The 23,363-nt window shown below is 42.2% G+C and overlaps 1 protein-coding gene across 1 annotated transcript in view; it reads left to right on the top strand.

Annotated features, from left to right (window-relative positions):
- Positions 1-23,363, top strand: part of LOC117810657 (protein kinase C-binding protein NELL1-like) — a 459,515-nt gene that overhangs the window by 331,507 nt on the left and 104,645 nt on the right. The window contains exon 14 of the mRNA XM_034680585.1: positions 10,840-10,962. Within this exon, the coding sequence (XP_034536476.1) occupies positions 10,840-10,962 (123 nt within the window). The remainder of the gene's footprint in view (positions 1-10,839; positions 10,963-23,363) is intronic.

The raw sequence follows: 23,363 nt of genomic DNA, 5'->3' as shown, positions 1-23,363 counted from the left end.
GGGCAGAAGTGCGCTCCTTGGTCTGTTGACTGTAAATCCTGTTATAGAGAATATCCTCTCTGATGATGTGGAGGTGGATGGGATGCTGTGGATTGTTTTTGAGGCTTCAGACAGTTTTGGGTATCCCTCCTCGTTCTTTTGGCCCCGTACAGTTTTTGTGTGGTCCGGTAATCCTTGATCTCGAAGCCCTCTTCATGAAGCTGCTCCTCATCTTCATCACTATTTTTTAGGATCAACTGAAGTTTTATTTCCTGACATTTTGAGCTGCTATGAACGTAGAAAGATTTAAAGACCAGCTGAGGTACGTCTGCTCCACAGGTCCCGCTAAATGGGAGAGTCCACCTTTAATTACCAGGGGAGATTTAATTACCACTGTAAGGAGATTCAACACTTCAAGAGCTGTTCTCAGAATTACATTAAATAAGTCTATATTTGTATCAAAATAGGCTAAATGAGACACTATTTTTAAGGGAAACAGGAAAATCATGTAAAATTAGACATTGAGCACCCCCATGGTTTGAATGGAATGATCCACGTTTCATATGCAAATATTCAACTATGAGATTGGCAGTCGACTAGGGCTCGTTAGAACGGATCGTCCAATATTCCACTATTTGGGGTCACCCCTAGATTCTACTCTTGCACGTGAGCACACACTTTGTTTTGTAAAGAGTCACAAGTCAAAAGGTTTCCTTTAATCCTTAACAACATATTTTACAAGCCTACATGGTGGGTCCTTTATAAGCTCCTGTTTTGTTTTCAGTAAAAGTGTCACCCTCAGAGGAGTTACAGCAGCTGTAGAAACACAGCAGAGGAAAAAGGTGCAGAATTCTCTCCTGAAATTTAGTGGAGTTAAACTTTATTGTCGCCCATTTTCATTCTTATTGTATTTCATTTGTGTTGAATTCAGACTGAACATGAAGCATAAAGTCGATGCGTGGAGGCGAGTGATTCTCCCCTCTTGGCAGTGCAAGTGGAGGCGGGTCTGTAGATTGAAAACATTACAAGATAAGCAGAAAATTAGCATTCATCCCAAAAGCTGTATGACAGAGCGTTCATCAACAAACAGAGAAGAAACTGCAGGGGGAAAATAACACAAGGAGGAATTCCTGCTGATAGAAAACACAGCGTTTGTGCAAATAAATTAAAAAAGGCAGCGCGAGTAATTCTTTTGTGTTCAATAAAGGGCACCTTGTGTAGTACAAGCAGGAATTTGTGCACTGTTGTGGCCCTGAAAGGTCAAACAATGAATAAAAATGTGCTGCACCTTTGTCTAATAACCCAACAGTTCACCTTTGGTAGATTACAAAGAGTTTAACCTGGTAGTGAAACAAAATTCACTCTCCAGTCCTAACAGTGAGTAATGAAAGACTTCAGAAGCTCTCATTTTAACCGGCCCTCGTTAATCAGAAACATATTATTCATCCCTGAAACTGTGTGAAAGTGAAAAAACGCCTGACTCATCCCTCTGATCTCTTCATTATCTTGTGTTTTTTTGCTCTGTGTTGACAGTGCAGAAGCTAAACAGAGTGTGACGGCAGCTGTCCACAGTTCTGACGATCAGTCATTACGCATCATTAGCCCGGGCGCTTCGGGGGGTCACCTCAACATGTCCAGGCCTGACACGGCGTCACTCTATAATCATCACTAATTAGACAAACCTGACAGAGGCAGGCGGTGTGCTAATCTGAGCCTGCAGTTACCTCCAGGAGAATCGCTGAGCTTACTGCTGTCAGAGTAATAACTTTACAGAGACAGGATCATTCATCACTGATGATAGGTTATCGTATTGGAACAAAAGACAACAACCCTGGGATACTGTGACGGGTGGATCACTTTCTGATTGTTTATACATTTCTGTAACGTCTCTCTCCTCCCACTGAACGACAGCTTTCTCACTTTGAAGAGAAGAGAGTGGGCAGACACGATGTATTGTCTTCTCTGGGAGGTTTACATATCCACTGCTGAGCCACAGTTTGTTTGAGACGTTTTGGAGCTTTGTGTTTAGCATTTTGGCAGCTGTCATATTTACTCCTCAACCAGGAGTGACCATATTTGGATGTCAGGTTGGATATGCGTTGCTACGTCTCCTTCTTGAGTTACAGGCCTTGGTGGTAGAAACTTGTCACTCACAGATATGCCCTAAAGCATACTCTACTTTATTCTTTACTCAACATTTTAACTGAGCATCACGCTTTATGGAACAAGACTTACAACATGCTGAAATGCACAAGTTAAGTGAGACGCAGGATCATTTTCTAGTCTTGTTTTTCACAACCAAAGTTGTATTTTTGGGGCTTTTCTGCTGTTATTAAGAGAGGGTAGTTGAGTGGATAGAGCAGAAAGCTGGGAGTGAGAGTGGGGTGTAACATGCAGGAAAGGGGCTGCAGGTTCAAATATAACCTGGGCCGCTTGCTTGGAGACTGTAGCCTCTCTGCAAGGCATGCATGATCTAACCATCAGGCCAAACTGGCACCCTGTAACCAGGTTTCTTTATTCTTTACTCAACATTTTAACTGAACATCACGCTTTATGGAACAAGACTTACAACATGCTGAGATGAACACATTAAGTGAGACGCAGGATCATTTTCTAATCTTGTTTTTCACAACCAAAGTTGTATTTTTTGGGCTTCTCTGCTGTTATTAAGAGAGGATAGGTGAATGGATAGAGCAGGAAACTGGGAGTGAGAGTGGGGTGTGACATGCAGGAAAGTGGGGGTTCAAATCGAACCTGGGCCGACTGCTTGAAGACTGTAGCCTCTCTGCAAGGCATGCATGATCTAACCATCAGGCCAAACTGGCACCCTGTAACCAGGTTTCTTTATTCTTTACTCAACATTTTAACTGAACATCACCCTTTATGGAACAAGACTTACAACATGCTGAGATGAACAAATTAAGTGAGACGCAAGATCATTTTCTAATCTTGTTTTTCACAACCAAAGTTGTATTTTTTTGGGATTTTCTGCTGTTATTAAGAGAGGATAGGTGAATGGATAGAGCAGGAAGCTGGGAGTGAGAGTGGGGTGTAACATGCAGGAAAGGGGCCGCAGGTTCAAATCGAACCTGGGTCGCCTTCTTGAAGATTGTGGCCTCTCTGCAAGGCATGCATGATCTAACCACCAGGCCAAACTGGCACCCTGTAACCAGGTTTCTTTATTCTTTACTCAACATTTTAACTTAACATCACGCTTTATGGAACAAGACTTACAACATGCTGAGATGAACACATTAAGTGAGACGCAGGATCATTTTCTAATCTTGTTTTTCACAACCAAAGTTGTATTTTTTGGGCTTTTCTGCTGTTATTAAGAGAGGATAGGTGAGTGGATAGAGCAGGAAGCTGGGAGTGAGAGTGGGGTGTGACATGCAGGAAAGGGGCCGCAGGTTCAAATATAATCTGGGTCGCGTTCTTGAAGATTGTAGCCTCTCTGCAAGGCATGCATGATCTAACCACCAGGCCAAACTGGCACCCTGTAACCAGGTTTCTTTAAAACCAGTGGAGTCATCCCCTGATGACCATTGTAACAGGTGAAGTTGAGGCACTGCCATATTAGATTCCCTTTTAAATCATGAGGATGTGTCCTCTGCGTATATAGAGCCAATGGTCTTTGCAGAGTTACAAGTACAGAGTTGTGGTTGCACATCAAACAAAGAAAAGACTGGTGACTACGGACGGTGAAACTTCCAAAATCAAGTGAAGAGAAGAAAGAAGAGGAATGGAAAGGGAGGAAAACTAAAAAAAAAACACAACATAAGAAAAGAGGAAAAAGAGCAACCAAACCTGGAGGGTGTACAGAGTCCATTGAGTCAAAGTTTTCAGTATCAATAAGCTGCCTCTCTTTCAAAAGTAACTTCAAATTTATAACCTGGTCGGGACCAGGATTTGTCAGAGTTGCAACTTTGAATTAGCTTCAAGGTGACATCATTTCATTAATTATTGCTGGATGATATAGGGATGATAAAGATCATCTGCTGATGTAGTCTGTGGGCCTCTGAGAATGTTTGGATCTGCAGTTACATTAACACAAACTGTTAATGCATCACATCACAAGAACCTCTGAATTCAGTTAGTGATAGACATGATCCGAGCCCCACTTCCAGTCTCCCTCTTCTCAGTTAACCTGTTTCCTCCAGGTAAAAGAAACACTACATTTCAGCAGACGTTATCTGAGTGTGCACACATGCTGAAGCAGAGAGTCTGAGTTAACAGAGAAGGTTGATAACCAACATGTGGTACGAGTTATCTTCAAGCTTTGTTGAGCCAGCTGACTCAAAGACAACCCGGGTATGCTAAGCTCCCTGTGTGGTTTCCCCCCTGTCAGCGAGGATACTCCTGACTGGTATCCAAATCTCACCTGTATTTGCTGCTGATTATCACAGGTGCCATGAGAGATAATCATGAAAAAAAGGTGTTTGAGTGCAACTTGAAAGCACTTTTTAGCTATGAACATATAGACCCATCTGCCCCCTCAAGTCCAAACAACTCCCGACTGGAATAAACCTCCCACCTGTGCGCTGGTGTCCCTCCACCTGTGCTCCTGCACCATGTATCTGGCACTTGCATAGCTGACAGATGTGCACAGCAAAAGCAGTGTTATGAAAGAACCTGTTAGCGCTCCTCTTGTGCTGCAATGCAACAGTAACTGCTAGAGCCCTGAAGTATGTTTTCTAAGGGATTTATTGCTTATGCAGCTTGGCAGTGTCTCGCTTACTCATTATCCATCTTTTCAGCCACAGCATCTGTCTGTTTACACTTCCAACTGGATAATTTCAAATTGGCCGGAGGACATTAAACAGTAAATAAGCTTCCACGGCCGCCAGTGTTTTGCTTGTGTTGCTCTTCTTCCATGCTCACAGGCATTAGCACACTGAATATTTAATTTTGTAACTCTTCCTCCAATGCACTGCCATTAAAATAGACAGCCTTTTATATCCCATCACATAAAGTCCTACACATCCAAGTGGCACTGTTGACATTTACCTCCACTTTATAGTTCAACGTGGGGAGGAAATCCATGGGAACAGAAAAGCTAAATAATTTCTCCCAGTTGCTTCGGGGCTTCATGAGCAACTCTCATTAATTAAGGGGAATGTATTAGTCATGACTCCCACAGAGGCTTTTGCATAATAATGAGGAGTGTGTTTTAGCGAGTGTGTACCTTGTAAGTGGAGGCAGCCTCAGGCCCAGGTCCTGACTGCCACTTAAAGAGACAGTTCATGGTTTGATACAAAAAAAAAATGCTCCAGCAGTGCGGCTCTCTTTCAGCAGCAGCTCTGCTGTTTATCCCCACTGCAGCAGCATCAAGGCATGCTTTTAATGTATTGTTTATAATCATCTAAAATCATGTTAGATTCTAATTGAAGATGCATTAACTGACACTCAATCAGCTTGATAAGCCCAGCAGCAAGACTTAAATCAATAAACACGTTCCTAAAATAAATGAATCCCATATTTATAAGCAATTATTATTTTACATTGTCATAATTATTCTCCTTTTTAAAAATGGATGAATCTGATTTCCCTTTTCTATTTCTCTAATTGCACATTGCCACTTAAGCAGGATTGCCGTTGCCTCAGGTCATCTCCAGAGCAGCTTCATTAGGATCTATCAGTGCAGAGCTAATTAGTCGAACATGCGGTACGGGATGTGTCACATGAGATTCCTGTGTGATTAACATGTTGCAGCAGGCGGATGCAAAATGGAATAGAGAAGTTATGAATCCAGAGATGTCAGAAATAAGTGCTCAGTTTTCCTTTTGTTGGCTGAGAGCAGAATAAAAATCACTGGAAGAATAAAAATACAATGGATGTTTTTATACATTGTGGAGATTTTAAGCATGTTCAACTGGAGTGTAGTGCAGTGGTTAATAACCCTTCTAAGTGATGTTTTCATGTTCTCTTCATGCCCTGTGATTGACTGACAACCTGCTCACTGTGTACCCCGCCTCTCGCCCACTGACAGCTGGGATTGGCTCCAGCGCCATTGACCCTGACTGAGATCAGCGATATAAATAGTGGGTGGATTGATGGATGCAGTGTGTTGCTTGTGCTGTGTGGTAAATATGGAGCAATTTAAGGGGGGCAATTAATGCTTGGGGAAAGCCCCCAATCCCCATTATCATTGCAGTTTCAGTCATTTTAACAGGATTCTGGCTTCTTGCTGGATTCCAATTAATAGATTTAACAAGTTTGCATTTGGAAAGAAGTTGAGGGTCCTTGCTGCTTACATGGCTGCACCTACTTGTTGATCTGCACAATCAAGTCTTAACGTTAGTTTAAAATGTCATTGACTGGGCTCGGAGTTGGCCTACTGGTTAAGTTGCACGCTCATGTAGTGGGCAGCCTGGGTTTGAATCCAGCCTGCGGCTCCTTTCCTGCATGTCATTCCCCCACTTTCTCCCAGTTTCCTACACTATCCACTGTCCTTTCCCCTATCAATAAAGGTGTAAAAGCCCCCAAAATATATAGGACAAAAATTTTTCATTGACTGGGCTCGGAGTTGGCCTACTGGTTAAGTTGTACGCTCATGTAGTCGGCGGCGTGGGTTTGAATCCAGCCTGCGGCTCCTCTCCTGCATGTCATTCCCCCACTTTCTCCCAGTTTCCTACACTATCCACTGTCCTTTCCCCTATCAATAAAGGTGTAAAAGCCCCAAAAATATATATTACAAATAAAGTGTCATAGACTGGATATAGGCCTTTGGGAAAAACGATAAGGAGTGACGAGGTTAAAATCTTGACCTAGCAAATTTGACAAAAGTCCTCAATTCAACTCCTGCGCCCATTTGGTGCATGTCTTTCCCACCATCTCTCTCTCAAACTTTGTGTCTCTTCTCTTTTCCAAGAGAGCAATCTCTAAAATATTTAGTCTTAATTAATGTCATGTCTATTTGTGAGGCTGTCTTTGCTACACTGGTTGCCTTGTTCCAAGTTATACTGCCTCAGGTAGGAAAGCATTTTTTACCACTTGAATGCCGTCTGCATCTAAAGAAAGCTCAATTTTGCAGCTAGATGGCCATTACCCTGACTAAGAGAAACAGCATATCCTATTTAATAAATTTTCACTAGCAAGGACCACGGCACACAAGGATATAAGTTTGAACATTTAATGAATTATTGGTGCGTAGTGTGGCCCAGCAGAAGGACGGGACTCAGGATGGGGTTATGTTTCAGCATTATCCTGCTGAGCTGATCTTGACCCGGGTTGTACCTGGAAGTAGACAAGGGCCTAGAAGAAGTGAGCACAAGTTGAGTAGAAGGGGACAAGGAAAAAGGTTAAGTGGTGTAGAGAAAGGTGAGGAAGGGTGGGTTGAAGAATCAGAAACAAACGGTTGGAGTAGGCTGGTTACATTTAAGTAGGCTTGTCAGGTGATTGAGGGTGTGGTTCAGGCATGGTCCTGCTCCCGAATTTAAGTCAACACCTTACCTTCATATCACCTGAAATGCACGGTTAGGATTAAGGGGGAAAAACTGGATTGGGCAAAAACTGTCAAAGCCTCACTCTTTACTGAGTCACCTTTGAGCCAGCGTGCAGCAAGGTTCTGATTACAAACACTCAAGTTTTTGGTGGAACGTGCCTTTAACTCTTTTCTTAGTCCTCAGCCTGCGTCACAGTCTGAGCAAAGTCAAGGATAATTCACTAATACCTTGAGCTAAAGTTTTGCCGTGCAGCTTCCTAACTTACTCAGTCAAAGCAGCAGGATGAATTACGGTTTAGTAGAAGGTCTTTTACTGGTGGTTAATCATGCACCACCTGCAGTGCTAAACCTCCCTCTTATTCTCTCTAGCTAACAGCAGACGTATAAAAGGCAAGAGAGCAGTTCACGGTACCCAGCAGGATATAAAACACTGACCCTGAGCATGTACAGCTCTGTGTCGTATTACTGGCTGTATTTCTGTGCTGCTGACCTTCCACTGTTTTTTATCATAAAATGCACTCCGTTTTACTGCATTACAATTTATCTAGCACCATGTGGCTTTCAATTCAAGGATAAGGGTGGAAATGTCAAAATTGCACTTGCAAGTTTTTGACATGACAGTAGTCGTACTCTCTCTGTTGTCAGCTGTGGAGGACTCAGCTGAAGTGAAGCTCCCTCTTTTCTTTTTTTTGCTGTGACTGATTCAGCTGGCATCTCTTCAGCCATCTGCAGTGAACGCCTCCTACACAGGCAAGCATTGTGTTAAGAGGCAGTTAACAATGCAGGAAAAGGCACACATTGTTCCATATTTGTACTGTTCTTGTTTTGATGAGCTGTAATAACTGGGTAGGAAGGATTTGTCTCCTTAGATCTGAAGCTTTTTAAGGGCTGAATGAGCCCTTATTATCTTTTTGGGAAAACAGAATACCAGAGCACGAAAGAACCTTATCCAGGTTTCAGGACGTTCAGTGCTGGTTGAAGACTGAATTATGCTTCCTTTATTTTTGAAAATAGGTGCGTATGTTTTAAAGAATTAACCGTCCCTTATGTCGGGATCAGCATTAAACAAGAGCCAAAGTTTCTGACACCAAACATGGTGATGGTGGAGGAGTTATTGATATGTATTTGTTAAGAAAGAGGCATGGTCTACAAGGGAGCAATGTAAATAACGGTGGTCTCTGAGGCCGTTGAATACATCAATCTTTATTTGTATAGCGCCAAATCACAACAAAAGTTATCTCAAGACGCTTTTACAAACATAGGAGGTCTAGACCACTATGTGAAATTATGAACAGAGACCCAACTTCAAGACAGGGTAAGACTCAGTCTTACCCCACCTTAATCCATCATGAGCATTGCACCTTGCAGTATTTAGCTAGTTACAGCAGTGAGGACAAACTTCCTTTTAACAGGCAGAAACCTCCAGCAGGACCAGACTCATGTTAGACAGCCATCATGCCTCAACCGAGTTGGGTCTGGAAAGATAGATAGAGGAGAATAAGAGAGAGAGAGAGAGGTGATAGTGATGAGACGAGTAGTAGAAGCTGTTGCTGCTGGAGTCCAGCACGTCTGTATCAGCTGGAGTCCAGAACGTCCGCAGCAGGACGACGTCTACGGCAGCTCAGAGGAACCTATGAGACAAGGGAGCTCAGGGACTCCAGAAAGGTCTATGGTTAGTAACTTTGATGGGACAGGGAGGGAAGGGGGTGAGATTGGATCCCAGTGTGTCAGTGCGCCAGTTCCCCCAGCAGCCTAAGCCTATAGCAGCATAACTAAGAGCTGGTCCAAGCCTCACATCACAGCATCAAACAACACAAGGTAATATAATAAGATATATGCTGTCTGTTAAAAACAAGGCCAAACTCACACGCATAACCACCACAGCCTCTAAAATAATCGGTCTCCCCACACCAAACCTCACAGACTTAAACATCAGGGCCATGATACGCATCGCAACCTCAATAGAACAGGACATCACACATCCACTAAACACCCGCCTCATCCCACTCCCTTCAGGACGCAGGTACAGAGCACTGAGGTGCAGAAGGACTCGCCTTGGGAAGAGCCTGATCCCTGATCCCTGACCAAAAAGACCTCGCTGAATTATACAACTCTGTCTGAGTGTTGATGTCTTTGTGGATACTTTGTTGAGCTTACAGTGTATGTTCTTGTGATTGTCTCTGTCTGTGGAAATGCAGAAAGGTGCTGTGGAAAATAATTTTCCCAAGGGGACAATAAAGTCTAAAGTCTATATGGGTTCTATCCAAGCGGCAACCTCCGGTCTAAAAATATGAGTCCAATGCAGAAGTGTTACAATTGCAGTTCATCGAGGATCTGCTTGAGGCTGGCCCCAGAAATACCAGAAACCACATCCGCACCAATTCAAAAAAGCTGATCTTTACAGCAGAAATAAACATGTTTACAGCCTGGTACAAAAACTTTGAAGATATTTAGATTACAAGTCTTCCAATGAGAGGCACAGCTGACTTGATTGACAGGCGGGAACACTGTAGCTGTTGGCTAGGAGGCTCAAAGCCCGCCTCTTTACGTCACAATTGCTCAACAGCAGCAATATGGCTCCAGACGCCGATTGGCCTCAAAACAGCGCTTCAGAAACAGATGGGTGACGTCATGGATACTACGTCCATTATTTATACAGTCTATGGTTCTATGAAGCGTCTATGCGTGCACCATAAGTATGCACAACTGCACAAATGTAAATTGAAATGAATGCTATAATGATCTTGTATGCAGGGATGTAATAGATGTGAGTCTCTCGCTTCATGTAAACAACATCATAAAGATGAAACCAGGACAAGGTTCAGCGCTAAGTTATTAATGAGCTCATATCTACAGTTATATCAGCGATTTTCCAGCAGCAGATGATCTGTTAGGATGTGGTGGTCGGACAGCTTTGAGATGCCTCAGCTCATTTGCCTGATTTCCTGAATGTTAAGTGTTGATATGTTTCTTGATGTTTGGCCTCACTAGTCACAAGTGTTCAAGCCAACATCATTAGGCTAATTGCAGCTGATATTTAGCAATCAGTCGCACACCTGGCATATCAGCTGTTGCTCCAAACACCTCTCCTGTCTGATTTTTGTTTCAATGCTAACACTGCTCGGAAAAAAACAAACACTTTGTCCCAGTTAATGTGAGGAGAACACTTCATGGAAGAAATCCCTCATCCATTCTGATCAGTGTGACTTATGTTTGGCAACGTGGATGGTGATGGATGTCAGCTCACCTAGGGTCTCTTGTATTCAGTCAATTACCTTGTTGACCATCTTTTCATTAGTGGGATTGCTCAGCTGAGAGAGAAATGAGCATTTCAGAATGATCTTTCACACAGCGAACACACACCAGCTACCCCGACTGAGGAGTCTCTCTCTCTCTCTTTTTTTTTTCTCCCTTAGAGCATGACGAGTGCGCCAGCGGACTAAATTTGTGCGATGAGAACGCCATCTGCACCAACACCATCAGAGGACACCTGTGTACCTGCAAGCCGGGCTACGTTGGCAACGGCACCATCTGCAGAGGTAAGTTCAAGCCCTGGAACAGCCCTCCAGACACACAAACACAAATCTCAAACCATCCTCCTCATCCTTTGATGGTGGCTGATCCTGTGCTCCGTAACATCATGCTCGGTCTAGTTCACTCCTCCTTCACATCACCTAACCAGGCAGCAGCTGCCGACCGAGATGATGAAAATTGATTCTGGACCAGTTTCAGCCTGTTTTTCCACATGTGTGCCTCCTCTCCCTCACTGCTCACTCTGCTCCCTGTTGACCTGTCGACCCGCCCAGGCGACTCGCCCAGTTGGCCCTGCAGATGGAGTGAGAAAGAGGAGAAGGGCGGAAATTAGAAATGTGTGTGTGTGAGAGAGTGTGTGTGTGTGTTCTACATAGGCTACAGCATCAACACTTTTACAACATGTGTACAAAAAGTCGATTCTCTTTTTGAAAGCTTGATTTCCGTCCGCTGCAGAAAACTTCAGAGTGGACTTTGTACTCTGCAGTCTAATAACTGTAGCATTTGTTTTTTTGTGTGTCATCACTTCAAACAATAAAAACAAGAACAGTCAGTAATTAAATCAAGGTAGAAAAACACTTCATGGTTGAAAAAAAGCAATGAAATCATGAAATGGATACTGATTTGAGCACGGAGCAATTTCAGGTAAATATGTTTGACGTCTATGAACAAAGCTCAGTTTGAACAGTGTGAGCTGTAACCGGGGAATAAGAAAATATACGTTCCTCCTGTCATAACACAAGCCCCTGGTGTGCGTCATACAGCATATTACAGTCAATACTTTTCATATTTGTAATTTCTTTTACTGATCCAGACCAGTTATTAACCCTTAAAGACCTAGACCATTTTTGGGGGCGCCAGACTCTCCTGTATTTTTCTTGTTTTTCTAACCTATTGAAGCCCTCAGCATCAAGTGCCATACATCATTTTATTCAGGAGAACCTTATCTTTCACTGTGCTGCATTTAAAGTACCAGTTTTACTTTAGTTTTGTCTGATAATGGATGAAAGTACTTAAGTTTTTTAAAAATCGTCTGGAAATTTAGGTCATTTTTTACTGTGAACTCAGACAAAACGTCAGGAAGTTTTGTTTTGTTTTGTTAGAAAGTTGTACTTAGGTGTTTTAGACTTCCAAATAAATTTTTGTCACTATCAAACCTTTACTGAGCAAGTTACAGCCATTTGTTGTAGTATTTTCAAAGACGCTTTTAGTGGAAAAAGCAGGTGTATTCTTATGTTTCATTTAATGACCCTGTGGATGTGTCCAAAAAAGGTCTTAGAGTAAGTAGAGATGTTATTATATCATAAATTAGGACACAGAGGTAAAAGGGCCTTTTCAGATAAATACATTCTGATCATGAACACATGCAAACATGGTAACAAATTGTGGAAACTGTGTTCATAAATGAATTGAAATACACTTAGTGCAAATAAACAAATTGTAAATTATTTTCACTAACTACGGCAACCTCTGGTCTAAAAATATGAATCCAATGCGGAAGTGCTAAAAACTGCAGTTCATCAAAGATTCGCTTGAGGCTGGCCCTGGAAGTACTGGAAACCACATACACACCAATTCAAAGAAGCTGATCTTTACAGCAGAAATAAACATGTTTACAGCCTGGTATAAAAAATGAGTGTAGTCTGTAGCTCATTTCTTGATCGGCACACGCTGTACGGGGGTGAATCACTTTCTAAAGCAGCAATTTCAAAGATATTAAGATTACGAGTCTTCCAATGAGAGGCACAGCTGACTTGATTGACAGGCGGGAACACTGTAGCTGTCGGCTAGGAGGCTCAAAGCCCGCCTCTTGACGGCACAATCGCTCGACAGCAGCAATATGGCTCCTATCAACAATTGGGCTCAAAGCAGTTGCTTCAGAAACAGATGGGTGACGTCACAGATAATAAGTCCATTTATTTTACAGTCTATGGTGACAATGTTACAATGTTACAATGTCATTTAGCAGACGATTTTATCCAAAGCGACGTGCATAAGAGAACAAGAACAACACAAGCAAAGATCTAGACAAGAGGAAACAAGATCAAGAGTAACAAAGTGCTTCAAGTCCATTTGGGTGCAGGTACTGCCAAGCAGTGTAAAGGCAATGCAGAAAAGTAAGTAAGGATTTTTTTTAATTTATTTTTAATTTTTTTGTAAAATAAGGAACATCTAGAACTAAGCAACCAAACAATTTAAGACCTTCCATTATCTTCATCAACAATTAACTTGTCTTCATCACAGTAATGACCAAAGTACCAAGTGCTGGGTCACTCCAGACCTGAACACAGATTCCCAGAGTAGAGCAGGACAGTGAGAGTCAACTGTAGCTGGAAGACAAGATCTGCCACTGGGGACAACAGTGGAGAACAGTCTAGCTAAGTGCATAGTGCTTCCGAAAGAGCTGGGTCTTTAGCTGTCTTTTGAAAGTAGAGAGGGACTCTGCAGATGGAATGGAAGTTGGACAATTCAGAAGAGAAGAGTCTAGCTAGTGAAGTCAAGTCTACAGGTTTGGTCGCTCTACCTGAAGCGGCAGGACGATGATGCCCCCTGTTGACCGACAGTCTTACTCAGACCTCTATAAATCAGCCGCAACAAGTCACAACATCACATGACTCTTCTGAAAAAGACTGCAGGAAGTTTGTAGTCGAACCTTGTCAAGGTAAAAAGAAAACACACTGGTGTAGTAACAAGAACTGTCTTACTGTTATATACGGTGTCAGACCAAATCAACCTTTTTGGTGATCCAAACTTTATTTTGAAGGGGCTTAAAGTGCTTTTCCAATTGTGTTTCTGCAGATGCAACGTGTAGACTCGGGTTACTTCAATCAGATTTCACTGTGTCTATGCACAACAGCTCCCCCTTCCCAAAACTGCACCATGAACCAGCAGCCCTCTTTGTGTATAAACAGTCCTCTGCTATGTTAAGTCAACTTTGAAAGCCCTGCAACCTTTGTTTCTTGATTTAATAGCTTGTCACTGTGAATGCAGATTTCTTGCCAACAAATATTGGCTTGCGGCCAGATGAGGCCCTTTTTACTGGCGTGCCAATTCAGAATTGGCATCTTGAATAAATCTCAGGAGAATATGTTATTGAACAACAGCAATGATCTTCAGTTTTACAACCAGAGTGACTTATTGCTGTTTTATTACAGGCGAATGATTTCCGACTCCGAGAAAGCTGCATTGTGTTTAACAACTCCTTTATTGAACTGAACAATAAAATGAAACATTTATATTTATGTTTATTACCAGTTACAGGAAAATCAATGGATGAGCTTGTTGCAGTTGTTTTCTTTATTGTAGCTCCGTGACCCTAATGGAAGGGAATATTTGTAGTGTTGTGAAGTTGTTTACATGCCCTTTAACACTGTAAGTGTGTGAGTGTGTATGAATGCACCCTCTGAGTGTTTGTGTGTCCTCTCAGCCGTGTACAGTATGACCTATATTTAACTGTATATTTGCAGAGAAGCTTCCGCAGTGGGACGGTGCGTGCAGGTTCGAGGGCAGATAAAGCAGGACAGTCAACATCACCCTGCAGGGCCCCTTATAGAGTCTGGGGGGACTTGTTACTGCATTGGCAGCTTCTTCAAGCCAGAGGAGTGGCATGGCTTGAGCTCTCGAAAGTACAACAACCATCCCCAAGGGTCCACCATCATCACAAACACAAAAACAGGAGCATTAACCAGGGAGCTGGACTCCCCTGTGCACCTGAGTGTTAACAGAGCTGTTTGCACAGGATCCAGTGAGGTGAAGTGAGGGAAAACACTCTGGCTTACTTAGGCTAAGATAGACCTATTTTCAAGAGACACCAGTCACAGATGGCTGCACAAAATAGAAAACAGGGATAATACCCTTGTGCTTCAGTAGTCTGTGAAATGTTGGATGAGGTTCATTTTGGACAAAAAAAAAGTAATGCTCAGAATGAAAATAACCCTAAACGGCTCTATAGTCTGAGAAACACGCCGCAAGCTGTACTCTGGTGTCAGGCATGGATACAAAAGGTCTTTAAACACCTTCAGATGTGCCCCAATGGCAGTGTCTGAGTTAAATATTCACTATACAGAAAACAGAAACAGCAGAGTAAATACACACTTATAGGATAGTCACAAAGGGAGGAGGAGAGGATCACATTTAAAACTTTAAAACTAGGAGTACAAAGGATAGTAAAGCAGTAGATGAGATGCACTCAGACTGTAGGTAAATGAGGCTGCTGCAGTATAAAAAGGGAGGCAGTGATTTTAAGCTGAAATTTCTGTAATAAGATCATAATGTATTGTTTGTCATTTAGATAATTACTGCAGTTTTCTGAGCCATTTAAAATCTAGTGGTATCAGCATGCATAATGCCAGAAAGAAGAGCTTTTCAGCCGTCAAATCTGAAATTAAGAAGGAGTTAATTGAGTTTCTGCATAAGCCAAAAAAGGATCTAACATTACCTTTAATGTGCTGTGGAAAAAAGTGATCCAAAATGATGCCTTTACAGCAGGAGAGCGTCTTTTCAGGCGTAACATTAAGATTAGTTCTGCACTAGTCAACCGGCAACCTCCGGTCTCAAAATATGAAGCCCATGCAGAAGTGTTATAAACTGCAGTTCATCAAGAATCCACTTGAGGCTGGCTGCAGAAACACAGGAAACCACATACACACCCATTCAAAGAAGACGATCTTTGCAGCAGAAATCAACATGTTTACAGCCTGGTACACAAAAACAAGCTTGGGTCTTGTAATGGCAATTTCTTGTTCAGGCTATGATGTCAGCGTGATAGATGAAATAAACTCATGGAGAGACAAATGATTGTCTTTTGTCAAGTTGTGTTATCAGTGCTCTTTGCAAAGAGGGAGAAAACAAGTGAGCTTTTCTCAGTCGAAGTCAGATGGCCTCTGCCCCCAGAAATGTGAGTTCAAACAGTCTATAGAAAAGAATCAAAACAGATGTGGTACATTGACAGGAAGCTTCTTCCAAAAAAAGGTAACATCCTGTGGTTTAACAAAGATCATTGATGGGTAGAATACAGGATCTGTGAAAGAAGGAGTCATGGGAATACAGAAAACCTTACTTCTTATCAAACAAAAGCCTTCTGTGTATGACCTGGGAGAACTGCACCTGCAACAGTTCCTATCAGTCTTACAGAAGCACAGAGAAACACAAGGCACAACAGTTTATTCATTCATTTTCCACCACAGTCGACGTAGCCAATTACGAGTTTTGCCCAAATAAGGACATGACTGACTTGAGTGACAGGCAGGAACACATAGCTGTTGGCTAGGAGGCTCAAACCCCGCCTCTTTACCTCACACTAAGGGTGCATCTCATAGCTCTAATCTGCAGTCTCCTCGCTCCTCGGTCGAACCAGAAGTACTTACTGACGCGTCATTTTAACTTGCGTCCCAAAGCTCTAAACGCTGCTGGAGGAGAGAGGAGTGAGGAGCGAGGAGACTGATCCGAGGAGGGATAATCGAGGAAACACGAGAGCAGACTTTGCGGAAGTCTTTTCTCTGACAGACACGCCCCCTTATCGAATATCACTCACTGATTGGACGCTGCAGCGGCTCGGACTCAGGTTACTTTATTTGTACCCGTAGGTAAACTTGTTTTGCAGCCAGTGAGATGTTAGGTCGATACAAAATTACAAGATAGACTTCAGACAGAACAATCTACTTAATGTGCAAAACATACAAAAAATATCCTAAAAACTAATCTAACACTAAAAATGGTAAAATGAATAGACATGATAAAATGATAAAATGATAAAAGTGCTAAAGGTTCCATTTTAAAAAGCATATCAGAAAACAGTCAACCAATAAAAACAATGGAATCACATGAATAAATAAGACAATCTGGGCTCAAGTCATAAGATTGGAGGCTGACTGTGTGGGAAAATAAAAGCTATTGCTTGTTCAGCTCAGTAACAGCAGCAGGAACAAAGCTTTTCTTGTGACGCTGTGTCCTGCACCTTGGGACTAAAAACCGTCGTCCAGAGTGAAGAAGCTGGAAATCACTGTGCAGAGGGTGTGAGGCATTATTTAAAATAGAGGTGGCTATCCGCTGTAACTGGTTAGTGTACAGGGATGCTGTGGATGCCTGTGGCTCACCAATCAACTTGCTTGACCATTTAACTATCTGGTTTAAAGAGTTCCTTTCCTTCAGAGTGATTTGGCCAAACCACGAGACTAGGGAGAAGGACACAACAGATTCGATAAAAGCATGGTAGAACATGCTCATGATTGTTCGATCAATGTGAAAGAAAGCTAGTTTTCTCAAGCAATACTTAACCGAAACTACAGCTGAGTTTAATAACAGAGAAAAGACGGACCTTAAAACAGTCTCTAAGGGTGCCCTGAAACAGATCATAAACATATGTTGGTTTCTAAACAGTCTGTGTGTGATGAGCTGAGATTAAAAAGTGTTTGATGTGAATTTTAAAAACAAAATACTGAACGCAAAATCATAAATTCAATATAACATAGGATGGATGTTATATCTGATTTTTTTTGTCAGATTCACTGTCTAATGAAATAGATTGATGGTCTAATATCATAGATAGAATATATGATCAGTTGTTTCTCCTGTTAGTTTCCCCTGTGTGTTCTCGTTTTCATCATGAAGAGAATAAAAGTCTGACAGTAAAGTTTGTCTGTTAGTAAAAACACTTGTTATTTTTCTGTCAGGTTAATGAAGTTTCATATGAGGCTGAACATTAATGAGCACAGGGGTTTGAAAAGAGTTGCATGGTTTATATTTTCCCTTAAAGTAATAAATAATTTAATAATGAGGCATTTTAAAAGTGAATCGATCCGTGATGCTTCAGGACAGAATAAACAGAGAGCAGATTCTCTTCATCTTCAAGTGTGTGTTAGACATGTAAACACAGAGACAGAGCTCTGTCACTGTTTATATGTATCAGAGTTATTACAGTGAACATGTGTGCAGACACAAACAGCTGTTAAAGCCGTCATCACAAGCCGACGTCGCTTCACGTGACGCTCCAGAGGAGAGGATGTCTCAATTCTCCAAATGCAAATATCCTCTCTACTCTGGTTTCATTTCCTCGCATCTCTGGTGGGCGGGACTAAGATGCTAGGAAGAGACGCGATGAAGAGACGCGAGGAAGAGACGCGAGGATGGACGTTTAGAGCTTTGAGAAGCACCCTTAGTTTGGTATAGTTCAGCATTTCCAATATGGCTCCCACCGATGATTGGCTTCAAAACAGAGCTCAGAAACAGATGGGTGACGTCACGGATACTAAGTTCATTATTTATACAGTTTACGGCACTAGTTAAGGATTTATGTTGAGAAATGACCTGAAAATACCCTTAATATTATTTAATAAATCATGATTTTATCACTTTCCCAGAAGATACAGCTGAGTCTGGATGTAAACTTCACACACTTTGAGATGAAGTATGCAAATATAAAGGGAAATGCATTGGTTTACAGTCCATCTTCAATATGCAGACTTGGAGACCAGGCAGAACTACCCAGTATTTCAAAATGTGAAGCTGCAGTGATGAAGGTACGGGCTGTCATGGCTGGAGGCTTTGGTTACAGATGTAATGTTTTATTGACTGGACATTTAACCTCAGCGTTTTGTGATAATTACGTAACACCTTTTAGCTGTGCATGTAGGTAAAGACCAGATGTGTAGAACATGCGTCATGAATATTATGAATGCACCTTTGCGTTTTAATAATTAAATGTCACATTTGTTCTCTTTCTCTTAGGCTGTTAGAGCTGAAACTTTACTTTACATATTTAATAAAAAGATTAGAGCGGATGAAAATGTGTTCATGAAGATTTTGGTGCTAATTTGAAATATCTGAAGAATAAAATCACTAATCTAACCGAGCAGTCAATGCCACAATTAAGTCCAGAAAAGCAGTTTAATATGAAATCCCTCTGATTTCTCCTGCTTCATTTTGTAAATAAACAAATCCCAAGAGCTTACAAGAAGCCTTTTCATGTAATTTTCACGACAGTGTGCTTATGCTTGGCTGCCGTCCAAGTGAAGGGAGTATCATTAAGCCTAATTAGGCTTTGATTTCCCAAACTGCTTACACATGATCTCAGTAATTGTCCAGCAAAAATATGTTGCATCATGGAATACCAATGCTACGGGAGCCGACATCTACGTGTCAATGTGTGCTGAGAACCAGCTGCAACATTCTCACACATTCCAAATGTAAGCTTGAAACCGGAATATAGGCAAATGATTTTTAGTCAAAGAACCTTTTAAATATTTTACATCTCAAATTAATTACACAGAGAAAGGAAAAAAATGTCAACAAGGTTACAATCTACCCTTTAGCCGTGTTCCACTATCATTTCTCGCTCATTAAGCCCCGCTCTGGATCTTAACTGCTGTTCATCACTGTGACAACTAATAATGTCGTAATTAGAGGGACAGGACAGGGGAAAGCATGTAAGTAATACCAATGATTAACAGAGGAGAGTGTGTAATATGCTGCTGCAGGTGGACGTCCGTATGAATGTGTGTGTGATAGATGGCGAGTGAAGGCGTGGGGGGAAGGAGATTAATTAAGAAACTGACACGTGAAAGTGATACAGGAGAAAAAGACAAGGACAACCACGGGGGGAAAGAGGCAGAAAACATCAGGGGGAAGTGAAATGAAGTGGGCGTTTCCAACTGCACAGCCCCCCCTCTCCTCTTCCTGTAACACAGACATTAGGATGGGCAGCAGGTGGAAGGCAGGTCTAGGGAGAGATCAATGCAATTTGCAAAGTGCCTTCCACACAGTTTCTGCCCCTGGATTGTCTCCAAGCTCATGCTTCACACACGTACATTTACACATTAACACACACCCATCTGCACCTCCACATTTTTCACTTGGGAAGTCCCAGTCAATGTGCAAATGATGGAATATAGCAGCTAGTGGAGCAGATGAGTTAAGAGCAGGAATCATGGATTGTGAATACATTGAAATTGCTCAACACGGTGGAAAAACTGCACTTATGCTAGATATCAAATACAGTCAATGGAAAAGCAGCATGTGGGTGACTAGATATTACACCCATGTGTGATTGATTAGCATGTCATTACACATTCATATACTCTACTATGTTTAGTAACCAGGCTGCAGAGATGTAAAGACATGAGTGACACTGAAGGTTTTAAGTCAGCCCAGCAAAGTTCTTTTGCACCAAACTGAGTAAATCCTTTATTTCTGGAGCACACTTTGAAAATGGAGAATTCTTACTCTGGCACAGAAAAAAAGGGCCTTTAACTTTGGCACAGACTTGGAAGCATTTTGGCTTTTTTAATACATGTAGACCTAGTATGGTAAGTCATGCACAAATCCAATCCATCATTTCACAGCCTTGAAAAAAAAATCCCTTGTTTTAAAATAAATCCGTCTTTCTGTGTTGCTTGAAAACTGTCGACTGCACACTGCTGTACTGCCACGATGAATTAATCATGGCTGCCACTCAGTTGCAACTTCTGTTTCAAAGAAGCAAAGAGGAAATGACTTTTTGGTGATTATCAAATAACAACAGCAACAAACAAACATGCAAAGCTAGAAGAGAAAGTTTGTTTGAGCTTGGGAAATGTCACTTTGACTGTACTCTGCACCAAAACACAAACCAGTTAAACGACAGCTGGTCTCATTCACCAACGGTTCCTTCAGCCAAATCCACCAAATCTGTGTCCAGTCCGTGTCCAGTCCATCTCCGATCCATCACAGCACCGGATCTGATTGTTTCTATTCTAGTCAATGTGTTAACTCCCACTGGATCTGCTCCGTTGTGTTCCGGCTGTGTCTCTGATCCGGCAGGTCGGACATCTATTTTTGCTAGATGCCAGAGCACGACGCATCAATCTCAACAGAGCAGATGGAGCGGGACAGGAAGTCAGTCACCAAACAAAATGAAAACATCCGGTTAATTTTCAGAATAAAACACTCTGTGTTATCAGCAGATCGTCATGATGAGCGGAGCCAGGCCTGGAGTCAACAGGTCAGAGGTTTTCAGAGGACCAGAAAGACAACATGGATGAGGAGAGGAGGAGGAGGAGGAGAATCCTTGATCAGTAATTACTGTGGGAAAACCTCAGTCACCATGCTGCATTCCAAAAACGCAACCAATGGGTGTTGATGGACTAGAGGGCACGGAGCCAGACCGCTGCAGATGGTAGATGGACTGGACATGGATCTGCTGGAAGTCCTGTGTTAGGCTCATTGACTGTATATAAAATGGACCTCATCTCACTCGAAGTGAGGCCACCACCAAAACTGCTCCCCCTAGTGGCTGGCTGCAGTATAGGTCAACAACTGCGTGTCCCCCATTCATTTGAATTGCGGTCAAACTATAAAAAAATAAATACAGTTAGTTATTAGAGGTTAAAAAATGGGGTTTTACATCCGGTTTTACTTTGATTGACAGCTGCCGTGGAGAGAAACTCTGTAGGATCTTGGGACGCTACGCTGCAGGGCGGGGCTTGTTACCATGGAAACACACAAATTCTCTACTGCGCAGACTCTGGCTGCAGAAATATACAAGATGGCTGCGTTCTGGAACGGGATATTTTGGCTTCAAAACCGTACAATGGGAAAAGGCGGAGCGACGTTGTCCATTATATATACAGTCTATGGTTAGGACATTCACTGACTCTTCTCTGATATTAGCTCTGTGTTGAGAATCAAAGAGCTGTTTTCACATGCTGTTGGAGCACAACCGGCTCAACTAAGATTCTTTAAGGAACCTTCTCAGGAACATACTTCAGTAAAAACATATGAAGATTTTGGCAAATGAGGCCAATTGTCCTCATTATGCAAGGATTCAGTTTGGTGTTAGCACTCATGTTGCAGTACAGGTTTTGTGCTGCATTGTAGGGTTATATCAGCCAAATAATGTGTACAAGATTAATTAAAGTTATTATTATGGGAACATTTTTTGCTTTTTAAGACAGCTGAAGAGAAAAAGGGGAATGTAGAGAGTGGGGGATGACATGCGGGGGCGACAGTAGCTCAGTCCACAGGGACTTGGCTTTGGAACTGAAGGGTCGCCGGTTTGAGTCCCAGTATGGGCAAAGTTTGGCAAGTGGACTGGTGGCTGGAGAGGTGCTGGTTCACCTGCCTGGGCACTGCCGAGGTGCCCTTGAGCAAGGCACCGAACCCCCAACTGCTCTGGGTGTGCTGGTTGACGGCAGCATCCTCACTCTGATATCTCTCCCTAAGCATGTTCACTGCATTTGTGTGCATTTGTATGTATATAACAAAAAAAACTTTATGTGTAGGATGTCCAAAATAGCATGAGTGAAAAAAATTGAATTTTCCCCCTGGGGATCAATAAAGTACCTTTCCTTCCTTTTCAAAGGGTCAAGGCCGGGGGTCAAACCAGCCGTGACGAGGACTATAACCTCTGTATATGTGGCGCTTAAACTGTTTGGTGAACCGGCACCCTTTGTGTATATTATTTATTCTACTGAAATCTGATTGAGCCTGGATTTTGTGATTGGTATAAGGAGATTAGAAAATTGGATTCAAATATCTGTTACAGAGCAAGTAGAAATGTTCGCCATCTTTGAGCTGTGTGTAGTTCAGCTAATGAATGATCAGCCATTATATAAAAAAGCACTCATGGGTGTCAATTATTTCCACTGATGATATTTGTCAGAAGGAGGTATGGATGTGCTTCACTTTTCAATAATGTCATAGAAACTTCCTACATATTACTTACCCTTTTCTGCCCAATTAGTATTATGCAGGCAGGGAGTTGGAGGAATCGGCCTCTATTTTCTCCTCCCCCTGAGATCTCATTACGGTGTGATGGCGACAGTGCTGGCCAATCGACCTGTGCCTCCCATCTCATTCCCCTCATACATCACCGCAGCCCCCCTCAGGAATAAGGGAATTAGTCTGAGAGCGTCTGCAGCTCCTCAGTCTGTCCCTGCTAATGTTAATAAGGCTAAAAAAGTGTGTGTTTAGGCAGCCTTGAGCAATGAGTCTCAGTAAACGGGACAAGATGGGGTTTCGGAGCTGAAAGAGCGTGATTAACTCGCCATGTTAGAAGCTAAACGGGTGATGATCGGCCTTGAGTGACGACACATTATTTCCTGTGAAAGCAAACATTTTCAAATTTCAGTGCTGCAGTTGGACCGGTTTTTAAAAAGCGAGATGATTGGAGGTGTGAAGGTGTAATATGACCTTTGGATTTGTTGTGACTCGAGGGATGGCGGGCATAGCAACAAACGTGGCCTTGCATACTCAGTGACTTTTAAAACTCTCATTTTATTTTACTATTCCATTTGAATGGACAGAGATGCATGCTCTCTGTTATATCTCATTACACTGATGAATTACAGGTATTACTTTGTGATGAAGTGTGGACATATTGTTCCCTCATCAACTCGTCTAACACTTTTCCATCTCGTACATCACCTGAATACTT

The sequence above is a fragment of the Notolabrus celidotus genome, chromosome 3 (assembly GCF_009762535.1).
Source record: "Notolabrus celidotus isolate fNotCel1 chromosome 3, fNotCel1.pri, whole genome shotgun sequence".
Classification (NCBI taxonomy): Eukaryota; Metazoa; Chordata; class Actinopteri; order Labriformes; family Labridae; genus Notolabrus; species Notolabrus celidotus.
Note: the sequence above shows the minus strand (reverse complement) of the source record. Positions and strands in the feature narration are given on the sequence as shown.